Source organism: Carya illinoinensis, chromosome 10 (genome assembly GCF_018687715.1).
Source record: "Carya illinoinensis cultivar Pawnee chromosome 10, C.illinoinensisPawnee_v1, whole genome shotgun sequence".
Classification (NCBI taxonomy): domain Eukaryota; kingdom Viridiplantae; phylum Streptophyta; class Magnoliopsida; order Fagales; family Juglandaceae; genus Carya; species Carya illinoinensis.
In genome coordinates, this window is record NC_056761.1 from 33,777,394 (window position 1) to 33,788,826 (window position 11,433).

The following is an 11,433-nucleotide window of genomic DNA, read 5'->3' on the forward strand; positions in this document are numbered from 1 at the left end:
AACACTTTTAATCTCAAATAAGTTAAAAAGTACGTTTGAGGAAAAGTATCATTCAAATTTTGATGCTTTTTCTCAAACGTACTTTTCTGGATAATATGGAACGTAATTCGAATTTTAAAAAAACTGTCAATGGACGAAAATATCCCTATAACTTTAAGATAATTACAACTTTTAAACTTTTAAGGATATGATCATAATTTTTAAAAACTCAAATAATCGTCATTTCTATTTTAGAAAATACTTTTTTAATTTGTTTCCAAACAAACGTAAGATGTTTAAAAGTACTTTAAATATATAGTTATCAAACAGTAAATAAATTTTTAATAATAAAATTTATTAGTTAAATTATAAGTTATAAGTTCTAAAGTTATAAGCTATATTTTCCATCGTAATGCCAAACATGCACTAAATACTGGAGAGTCGGCTAGCAATATCTATTAAAAATATATTCTCAATTTAAAACATGGGTATAATAAATAATTATAAAAGGATTGCACGTGTATTACTTTACTTATATTTTGTTTTTATTATGCAATTTTTTTTTTTTTTCTAATAGAAAACAAATTATTTTGGAATTTAAAACAGAAAAATGTTTGGACTTGAAAGAGAGAGTTTAAGGAGAAATGAAGTTAAGAAGCGAAAGGAGAGGCATGGGAATCGAACTGAACTAATAAAAGTAAAGAAAAATACAAACGTTCACTGCACCGGCGCGCTGAATAAAGCGGTTGACTTCTTCTTCTTCCATCCCCGACCATTTCTCTCGATCCAACTGGCTCTTTCTAACAGCAAAGTCCACGACAATATTTATAACAAAAAACGAATATGAAAATTTGTTTCATCCTTAATATATACTGTCTAATTCCCAGATATCTCCAGTCTCAGATTCTCGTACCATCCTACATTTTGCCTGAAAAAGTGGTGTCAACACAGAGAGACAGGCGATAACAATGTCGTGGATAAGAACAGCGGTGAACAAAGCAGTGGAAGCTGGGGGCAGGAACAACATTACTCGCACCGTCCGCAACTACGCCGGCTATGCCGTCTCCGAGGGCGTCAAGATCATCCATGACCGCATTGTGATTCTTCTTCTTATTATTCTTCCTTATAATAATTCTCATTTACATACTATTGACATACATTCTGCTACCATGCAATATACATTTCATTTTTAGCTTATTTGTTTCCTATATCTCTCGGTTGCCGGCTGGGGTTTTGCATTAATATCCTTTTGTTGTCGTTATTATTATTATTGTCATTATTATTCCAATACTGGAAATTAGTTAATTAGAAGCAATGCTGGTTGTGTCATGTTCCCACATTGTTGTCGTTGTAGTTTTTATTTTTTAGGCCATATGATTTTATTCTCTTGTATTTTTGAGATTTATTTTAGAGTTCTCGATCAGGGTCCTGGGAATTTGAAAAGCTTTAAGCTCACCGTGAAACGATTGGAAGAGGTTTCTGTGTCGTGTAGAGGGACAGAGAGAGTTCAATTACTGAGAAGGTGGTTGGTGGCCCTTAAAGAAATAGAGAGTCTATCCGTGGTTTCTCGAGAGGACATAGAAAAAAGTCCCGAAGAACAGCTTGCTTCTGATGAATCTAATGCCTCTCCAAGAAAAGCTGCTTTGGTGAGAAGCATACCGGTTTTGGATCTTATTTTGTCTCTCTTTTGGGTATATGTGAATGTTTTGTTGGTTGTGAGAAATTTTTAGGGAACACCTCTAGTTGGTTTTTCCTACGCGGTGGGGGTTTGACTATTGTGGTTTTTCGTAAAAGATATGTGCTTCGTATGCAAATAAGATTTATTTTTGGTCACGTCGTGTTTTTTGCGCTGTATTTTTTAAGTAATTTTTTAGTAATTGTCATATAATGGTGAACAGGTTTATTATGTTGACTGTGACATGGGTGGTGAACTTAGGAATTTTCGTGATGCCTTTCTTCAAAGTCAAGCTCTTGAAGGTATAACGTTGTCCATGGTAAGTCGAACAACACATCCATGCTTCCCATAAGAATTTTGAAGATTTTCAATGGTTTATAGTCTTCGAAATTTTCAACTAACCCACACTAGATGCCATTGACAAGAAAGGATTATTCGTTTCTATAATAGTACTTCTCCCTTTCTCTTGAGTTGTTGGGGGGGGGGGGGGGGGGGGGGTGAAGTTAGATTATAGGTTTAAAATAGATAGTACATATGGATCTTGAAGGAGGTGTTTAATTTACTAAATAAATGGGTATTGTAGTATCGTATCCCAAAGGAGAAAGTTCACCTGGAATGTGGATGTTCTCTGCTGATCAAGTGGACCCCTCAAGTTTATGTTTTAATAATGCTTTGTACTGTGTAGGGACATATTCGAAGTACATATGAAGTTTCCTGATTTATAGTTGAGGAAAATAAGATCTTACTACTTGATGCTTCTTTTTAAATTATTATTAATTTTTTGGGTGTTAGTCAATTGAAATTTGAGGCTTTGTGATACTTTTTCTCTTCCTACCTTACCTCTAATTTTAGTGTCATTCTTATTAATATTAATGGCTTTGTATTTGCTGATCCATGGAGTTTAACCGCAGGTTAACTCTTTTGTATGAATCAGATTCTTGAAGCACCAAACGAGGAAGAAGTTTCACTACTTCTGGAGATATATGGGTGATTTTTTATATCTTCCAATTCTCTTATAATGTCTGATTACAGCTCTTTGGCCTATTCTTTTCTTTCCTATTTTTTCCCCCTTGAAATCACATTCTTCGAAAAAAAGTGATTAGCACATATTTCAGCCTAGTATTATTTGACTTACATATAAAGTTTCTTGTGGTATGGTTTGTACAGGCTCTGTCTTTCAGGAGGAAAGGAAGTTCACAATGCAATAATGAGCAGTGTACAGGATTTGGCGAAAGCATTCTCAGGCTACCAAGATGAAGTACTGGTAAAGACATTAAATGCATGCCCAGGACATCTATTTACGTAGGAATTGCATAAGCATTAGGCCCCTGACTATCATGTGGAACATACACATGAACTCATTATCATATCGTAGAGATGCTGGCACAATTTAATTTGTAGAAGTTCTTGACTAGGAGTTTGAAGAAGCTTTATAAATTTAAGTTATTGTCATTGGTGATGGGAAAGCATTGATATTTTAAATTGCAGATTAAAATAGATTTTCTTTCTGTATGTAGAAAAATATTATTTTCATTGGATCTGATTCTTGCCATTGTTCTATTTGATTCGTCAGTACTTGTTATCTTTTTTTACAGAGCACTCAAAATATTGCCAGGCTTGCCTATATAGCATCATTATTGTGCGCCACAAATAAAATTTTTAATGTTGTTTACATTTTACAATGACACTAGAACTGAATATGTTTGCATACATGCATCTCTCTGTTCATCTTTTCCATTTGTTTTCTTGGTTTTAGGTTAAGCGAGAAGAGTTGCTGCAATATGCTCAAGGTGCAATTACAGGGTTGAAAATGAATGCTGATCTTGAAAGGTAGTTTTGGAACTTGATTTATATAGCTGAAAGTCAGGGCTGTGATGAGTCTGCACTTTATTTTATATCCACTTGCAGATATTATGCAAGGAATAAACTGTTATATGCTTGATTTCTGATGAGTCTGATGAATCAGCATGTAGCACTATGTTTACTCATGTGCAGTTAAGGAACAGATCCTTTGTGGCTACATTTTTAAACCTTGATGAGACGGAACTTTGCTTATCTGTAATACCGTTTTATGTGTCAAATGACCATTGCTTGCTTGAGCTTTGACAAAGTAGTGCTTCACTCTTTGACATTTTCCACCAATGATATAGTGTATTGTATCCAATGTGTGGATTTTATGTGGAGGGTGTGTTTTCTTCCGTTTGCCTCTGGAAAACCCCTCAGTATTGGCCATTGCTCTCCTATCAGTAAGTGGTATAGCTAGAGTCATATGGGACCATGCATATATGTCATATATGTTTTAGCAACTACTCTCAAATCATGCTTGAGTTTAATTTCTTTCCCAACTCATGGTTGCTTATCATCACTCAAATGGTAATTGGAGCTTTAATGTTTTGTCCACTGCTTTTTGTGAACTGGTGTCTGCTCTCAGAATAGATGCTGAAGCTGGTAGTCTAAAGGAAAAACTGGATAAACTGAATGGATCCCAGTGTCCAGGCGAAGGTTGTGAAAGATCACCTGAAGAAACGACTTCTGCAGTGGCAGAGGTGAGCTTGATCTTCTTCGTATCACACACACGAACATGGACATAACAGATGCAAGTTGTCAAATGTAAAATTTCTACAAATGATTGGAGGCATATCACATTTGACAATTTTGATGTGATGCCTTGCCTTTGATATATAAAAATGATTGGAGAAAGGCAACAGTTTGCAATTTTAACAGGAAATTTCCATTGTCTCTATTATTGGTTTTGTTGTTATTGTTATTATTATTATTAATACTACACTTTTGGTTAGATCAGTAAACTATCAGGTCAATATTAAATTTGACTCTAATAATCCTTGTATCTGCACATAGTTATTTTTACCTTGATGTTGAGACATTTCTACTCCTATTGTACAGTTACCTTAATTTCTATAGCGTTTGTAAATGACTTTTCATTATTAATACATGAAGGGAAAAAAAAAAAAAAATTTCATATAGAAGTTTTATATTTTATTGTTTTCACAAGTTCAACTCAATAAAAAAAGTTCGAGAGGATACAATGATAAAATTCTAGGAAAAATTAAAAATTTTCTTTCAACTTCTAATACTTCAATTTCAGCATATCGCCAATTAACTTTGCCTTATATGGTACTTTCTCTCCTCAAGAGAATGGGGTGAAGGATCAGGTTGTAAATGTAAGAAACACTAGGAGTGTATTTAACTTACAACTAATAAAAGAAAAAATTATTTTCCCCTAAAATCTTGACATCCAACTGTATTTTCAATGGGTTGCACCACTTTTTTAAAACTCTATTCAAAACATTTTCAAAAAACGTGTTGACAACTATTCATAAGAATTTTTATGCCATTCATGAAAACTTCTTACATCAAAACATCCCCTAGGTCATTTTGCAATGAATGCTCACTTCTCCTTACAAGGGAAATCAAGAGCATCTTAGCTGTCTATCTTAATGAAAGTAAAGCTAAACTTGGATTTCTTGACTATTCAAGGCACCTGTAGATCTATTCAAGAAGTTTCCATTTTAATTCACAATCTTGGGGCAGCACTAGGCTGCTTCTCAATCAGATAATCGAGTATAATTTTGTGAAAATTGATTGAAGCTGAGTCTTCGGTTTCCTTGCAGGCTCCACAAGGAGCAATTGCACAAATTCAACTATGTTTCCAGTTGGAGGCACTTTTACTGAGGAAAAAGTCCTTGAGCATTGGTGATTCTCCTGCACTTCATGCTGAAAAGGTCTCCTTTTTTATTTTATTTTATTTTATTTTTTATGTATGATGAAAGATCTCAACTGAGTCCAACGATAATAGGTTAGTTTTTCATCTCTTTTACCTAGGGCACAACTGATATGTCCCAAATAACCCAGCCAGTAGTTATTTTTTGGTATTGGGCAAGCACCAACATTAATTCTGTATGGAAATAACAGAGCTGTGAAGAAAGCTTCTAATATTTGACTCATTTGTTGGCGTTATCTTTGATAAATTTTCTTTATATGCTATTTTATAGATGTCTGGTATGCAATAAGCTTAACCATGCCTCTAAGTGACAGATGTTATGACATTGGCGCTGTAGCATCACCATAGTATCTTCTTCTGGTGCTGCTACAATTTTTTATGTTCATGATATGGAAATATCAGTTCAAACTGACTTCAGGCTGTCATACTTATAATTCTTCTGGTGTTGACAACTCTTCAGTTCTTCTGGTGTTGACAACTCTTCTGGTGCTGCTTCCCCTTTGTTGGCTGAATTAGGGCTGTGCTACTGTCTTTATTCCTTCCTAGACATATCTCCTACGGCATGCATCCCAGGCATTTCCGACTAAATGTGTCATCCATGTCTAATACTGGAATTTTCATGTATTTTAATGTGTTTGGGAAATAAAAATCATAGAATTATGAAATTGGTTTTAAACTCGTTGTTAGCAATTTTATTTCAAATTTCACTATTGATAGTTTGTGCAACTCTTTGCTTGCTTTATGCAAATTCTTCATGATTACTCCGTCATAGTTTCTGTGGTTGATACTTGATAGTTGAAGATGCCATATGTGCAGGTTGATAAATTGAAAGTATTATCGGAATCTCTGGCTAACTCTACCTCAAAAGCTGAAAAGCGGATTTTAGACCACAGGTTCATATTGTATCTCAGAACTTGCTTTTAAGTTTCCTACTTGAGGTGTTTGTATGGATGGCTGCATATGCTTACATGTGCATGTATGAGTGGATGGATTTGCTTTTGTGTCGTGATGGCTGACTTATGTTTTTTTAGGATAAGGGATGCCCATGGTTTCTTTAAGACAATAAAGGGGAAATATTTGTCATCCGTAACTAAATTTATTGGGTTACAACATAAGTTACATATGCCAAAATAGGATAAGGCATCTCATTATCTTTATGCATCCCCTCTTATACCAATTCGAGCAGAAAACTAGAATAAATCAATGTAGAAACAGACATCATGCTACAAACCTGGATGTGACGCCATCACACTTGTGGGTAAATACAGAAAACATCTCTAATTTCTTGCCAATGCCATGGTTCAATAAGTTATGAAGTTTATGTTCAAGAGCCTTGCTAAGTGGTGATGCTCAACCTTAAGACAGCTCTTGAAGAAGAAATGTGGAAAGGGAAATGAAAAAAGGCATACCACATCACTTTTAAAATAATGGATTTGTCACATGCCTGCATAGGAGAAATTAAGTCCGTGTGGGTATGATACAAGGTAACTTGGGCCACAAACTTGTCACAGTGTCCAAACACACAACGCCAGGAAGTTGGACCTCTTGGTTCTCAGCACCACCAGAGTAAGAAACAATCATATTGCCATAAATAAGATCTTTTCTTCTTGATTTCGTGCTCAGTTGCCAGTCACTCGCAATTTGCATTTTTTTAACTAATTTGGAAAGTTTGGCCGAAATAATATTCAACTGTTATGACAACAGAAAATGCAAGTTTTGTACTTGATTAAGCTGATAATTCTATTAGTCTATAGGTTTTCACTTCATTGAGAATAGTAATGATGCATACAGCTTTTTATATTTTCTAGACATCCAGAAGTTTTTCTCAGATATACTTTTTGCCTAGTTAAAATTGGACATGGAAAGGTTGCAATTTTGAAAATTGACTATAGAATGGCTTTTCCCCAGCCTTTTTGTAGCTTAAACTGAAATTTTCTGTTTACCTCCATCCCTTTTGTGTTTCACTTTAGTTGAACGTTTCTTATTCTCTACCTATATATTTCAAACAGGTCTCAGAAAGAAGAAGCTCTCAATTTTCGTGTGGCTAAAGCCAATGAAGTTACCCAGCTTGAGAAGGTAAAATTGCTACTGAAGAAGTAATGTTTCTTCCTCATCAATAAGCATTGATTTAAGGGACTCTCTTTCAGGAATATATCAATGCCATTAATAAGCACTATTAGCTTCTTTCAGAAAAGCTTCATATGTCAATTGTTTGTCTTTATGCTTCTCCATTTATATATCGAATCTGGACAACAAGCTTCAGGTGTTTAGAGTTAGTTTAGAGTTAGTATATCTAATGCGGTGGTTATATATTTATACCCCTTTTCTATTTTGTTCTTTTCCATATCTCCCGGAGTGGAGGCAAGGGAGTCTTGGACTACAGATACATGGTACCTCCATCCTATCTCAGGATGACACAACATTAAAATGAGTACTGTAACGGCACATGACATCTCGTGTTAAGATGATGATACCAGTCATCTTTGCTTTGGTACATAGTAATTTTCTATGCATGTGTATCCGTTTTCTGTTTTATAACACCCCCCGCCCGCCCCCCCCCAAAGAAAAAATATAAACACTGAAATGCCTTAACCCCAAAAATATCTATGATATCCATGGATTTTTTTCCTCAGAAACTAAAAAATAAATATAATTTAAGTTATCACTAGAACTCAACTAACTCTCTCTCTCTCTCTCTCTCTCTCTCTCTCTCTCTCTCTATATATATATATATATATATATCTATATCTATTTATATATCTGTGTATGTATGCGTATTCTCATAAAAACTAAAAGTTTTAAAAGCCAAAAAAACCTTCACCATTCCCTCTCGAGTCATCTTCAACTTTTATCTTGTTCTTTTAGTTTTCTCTCTGCTTGATTTTTCTCCATTCCCTTTAGTTTCATTGAATTTTGAAATTGTGGATGTGGAGAAACGAGAAAGAAGATTAAAACAGGGGGGGCATGCACATCAAGGGGGCTGGGGTGTAATAATGGAAACCCACTCAATGAAAAAGGTGCAACTCCTTTTGGTAGGAAACTTTGCTCGCTTGTATGCTTGAAAAATGAAACCAACACATTTGGCATATGCCCCATTGACAGATTTTTGGTTTTGCGACTTCCCTATCTTTATTGACTAACTACTGAAAAACCAACATATTTGATACCCTTGAAGAGTTTCCTATCCTTATCTGGTATGTAGTGAATTCTTATTTGGCAATGGAGTTTAAAACAGAATATGATCCACTTCATTGCGAAGGTTTTTAACATTAATTATTATGCATTTCCAGGAACTGATGGTAGAAATTGGAGAACTTGAAAAGCAAAGAGATGAACTTGAAGCTAAATTGAAGAAGGTTACTTTTTGATCTACCTGATATGTTGTTATTTCTTAAGTGTGAAGGAAGTTTTTAGGTGATAAAGACATCTTTACATTGTTCCATTGATGTTAGCTCTGCATATTCTTTCATTTTATTATCCATTCAGAAGGTTGCTTTAAGTATGCTGAGTGTCTTTCCATTATTCTTTAATTTGATTAGATGAGTATTTATTGTAGGTCAAGAACTCTTTGGCTGTTGCTAATGCACGGTTAAACAATGTGAGAGAAGAAAGAGAGAATTTTGATGAAGCAAGTAGTGAGATTCTTGCACACTTGAAAACAAAGGTATGATAGCTTTCTCGTGACCTTCATCTCCTTTAGATTACTCGTAGAAATATAAACTTAAATAGCTCAAAATGGCTAAATCCATCTCGTTAATGATATTTTGTACTTTAAATATTGCTCTATTGTAGGAAGACGAGCTGTTGAGATCCATTTCTTATTGCCGAGCAGAAAGAAATGTTGTCGATACGTGGATCACTTTTCTGGAAGATACCTGGGTTCACCAGACCTTGTATACTGAGCAACGGGAGATGCAGGTCAAGTATGTATGTTTGCTATAATTGTCAAATACATGATGCACGCACTCATTTTTTTTTTCCTTTTATAAGTATAGTTTTAAAGACTATAGTTCAGAACATTGTATTAATCTCTGCTAATTTCAGTTCTATGTTTCATGTGCCTGCATATTTTTTACATTATTTCTTTTATTTGATGGTGTTTTCCTTATTGCATGCTCAAGTGGTGAACTGGAGAGATATGGAGACAACTTTGTGAATCTGGTTATTAATCTTCTCTCTACTTACAAGGTATTCATTTATTCATCTCAGCTAGATTGTTCGAATCTGTCAAGCTGACACAGTATCTTTTCTAATTATTAAGCATATCGTGTATATAAAATTAGGAAATGTTGAGGCCTTCCATAGCTGATACCAGGAAACTTGTGGACGACTTGGGTCCTAGTCAAGGGTATTTTGTTCTCTTCATATTAAAATTTTGTTACTCAATTTTCAAAACCTACTTTAACATACTAACAAAAAAAAAAAAAAAAAAATATTAAGTTAAACCAAGCATTGTTTGTCTGAATCAGGTCTGAAATATCTCCTAGCAAAGATGACGAAAGTTCAAAAGTGACAAATCCAAGAAAAAAGCTAGAAGAAAAATATTTGAATATTGAAGCCAAGGTATGCATGACTTTCCTTCCCCCACGCCCCCCTAAATTATCTCTTTCATAGTTTTGTTAATATTCTGATGCCTAGTTTTATATCCTTCCACGTTTCACAAAGTTCGACCTCTTGTCTACTTAACAAATACATTCTCCATGTTTATATGTTTGCTCCAGTTCGTAACCACTTTAAGTGTTGTGGACACAATGAAAAGGCAGTTTTGCAATCAGAGTGAAGGCATTTTCAGGTATGCATATAGTCTTATCATGTTTGTTCCCCTCCTAATCGCTTGCAATATGTATATCCATCTCACTTAAAGAACACCTGGGGCACTTATCATCCAGAAAAGATGATCAGAAGGTCAAAGAGCTGTTTGATGACCTGGAGAAAATAAAAGAAGAATTTGAATCAATTGCAAGACCGAAATTAGAAATCGAGACTCCAACTCGAAAGTTAGAGACACCATCCAGCAATGGTCCCCATCAAAGTCCGTTCCTTGACTCAAAACAGAAGACTGTGACTTTGGAAGAGAAACAAGATGAGGCCATGACTAAGAGACTGAATGCATTGGACTCTGAGGCAGAGCCGACAAAAGAAGAGCTGGAATTTGGGCATGTTAGTGGAGATGAATTGGCAGAGGAGATTTGTGACTGGGAGTTTGATGCTATTGAACAGGACCTAAAAGCCAGCAGCTGACCTGCAAGAAGATGGAAAAGAAATATATTATATGATTCTCTTTTTCATGGGGCAAGAAAGAAAGCATTTTCCCCACAGAAGAATATATATTTTAGGTCAAATGGGAGCAGTACAAGTTGTTTGATCTTGATGATGAACTTAGATACAAACCAAACGTAACGTTCCAAGGGAAACTACTGTTAAAGATGCCAGAAAATCTGAACCGAGCAAGAGCTATTTCCCACCAATCTCCTGCCTAATTTGCTGCACTCATAATGGAAGTTGTATGATCAGCAAATTCTTGCATATTATGAAAATATGTAGCTCTTGAAGAACAGAGAACATTGCCACTGAAGCGAAACAAATATAAAAGATTACGTCTCGAGATTATGTTCTTGTATTATATATTTATATCTCATCACGTATTAATCTTATCATTAAATAACAGATTATTTGATTTAATATTTAAAGTTTCAGAATTATTTCTATGGTATCCCTATGTACATTGTCTTAGTTGTGAGAGTTATTCTCGTAATGATCTACAATATTTTAAAACTAAGGAGGGACATGTATGTTAAGGACAACGATATATATATTTTTTGGCCTGGTTTGGATATATAGATCAGATGAGATGAGATGTGACGTTTTGTTGAAAGTTATAATTAAATAAAATATTATTATAATATAATTTTTTAATATAATTTTTATTTTAAGATTAGAAAAAATTGAATTGCTTATTATATTTTATATGAAAATTTAAAAAAGTTGTAATGAATATGAGATGAGATGACATGTTTAGCTCCCAATATAAAATATA

At 34.4% G+C, this 11,433-nt stretch overlaps 1 protein-coding gene across 1 annotated transcript; it reads left to right on the forward strand.

Annotated features, from left to right (window-relative positions):
- The first annotated feature begins 715 nt into the window (after positions 1-715).
- On the forward strand, positions 716-11,109 carry LOC122278219. The gene is made up of 18 exons (XM_043088362.1): positions 716-1,076; positions 1,404-1,625; positions 1,878-1,973; positions 2,589-2,641; positions 2,822-2,918; positions 3,411-3,484; positions 4,086-4,200; positions 5,287-5,397; positions 6,213-6,289; positions 7,406-7,472; positions 8,687-8,752; positions 8,953-9,060; positions 9,189-9,319; positions 9,518-9,584; positions 9,680-9,744; positions 9,866-9,959; positions 10,118-10,188; positions 10,286-11,109. The coding sequence occupies exons 1-18, from the start codon at positions 948-950 to the stop codon at positions 10,635-10,637; spliced, it is 1,995 nt and encodes a 664-aa protein (XP_042944296.1). The 5' UTR covers positions 716-947; the 3' UTR covers positions 10,638-11,109.
- The last annotated feature ends 324 nt before the right edge of the window (positions 11,110-11,433 follow it).

Bases quoted from the DNA above. Each gene is read 5' to 3' on its own strand.
- LOC122278219 (XM_043088362.1), top strand. From the start codon at position 948: ATGTCGTGGATAAGAACAGCGGTGAACAAAGCAGTGGAAGCTGGGGGC. The intron at 7,473-8,686 runs GTAAAATTGCTA...ATGCATTTCCAG, and splicing joins AAGTTACCCAGCTTGAGAAG to GAACTGATGGTAGAAATTGG. The intron at 10,189-10,285 runs GTATGCATATAG...CTTATCATCCAG, and splicing joins CAGAGTGAAGGCATTTTCAG to AAAAGATGATCAGAAGGTCA.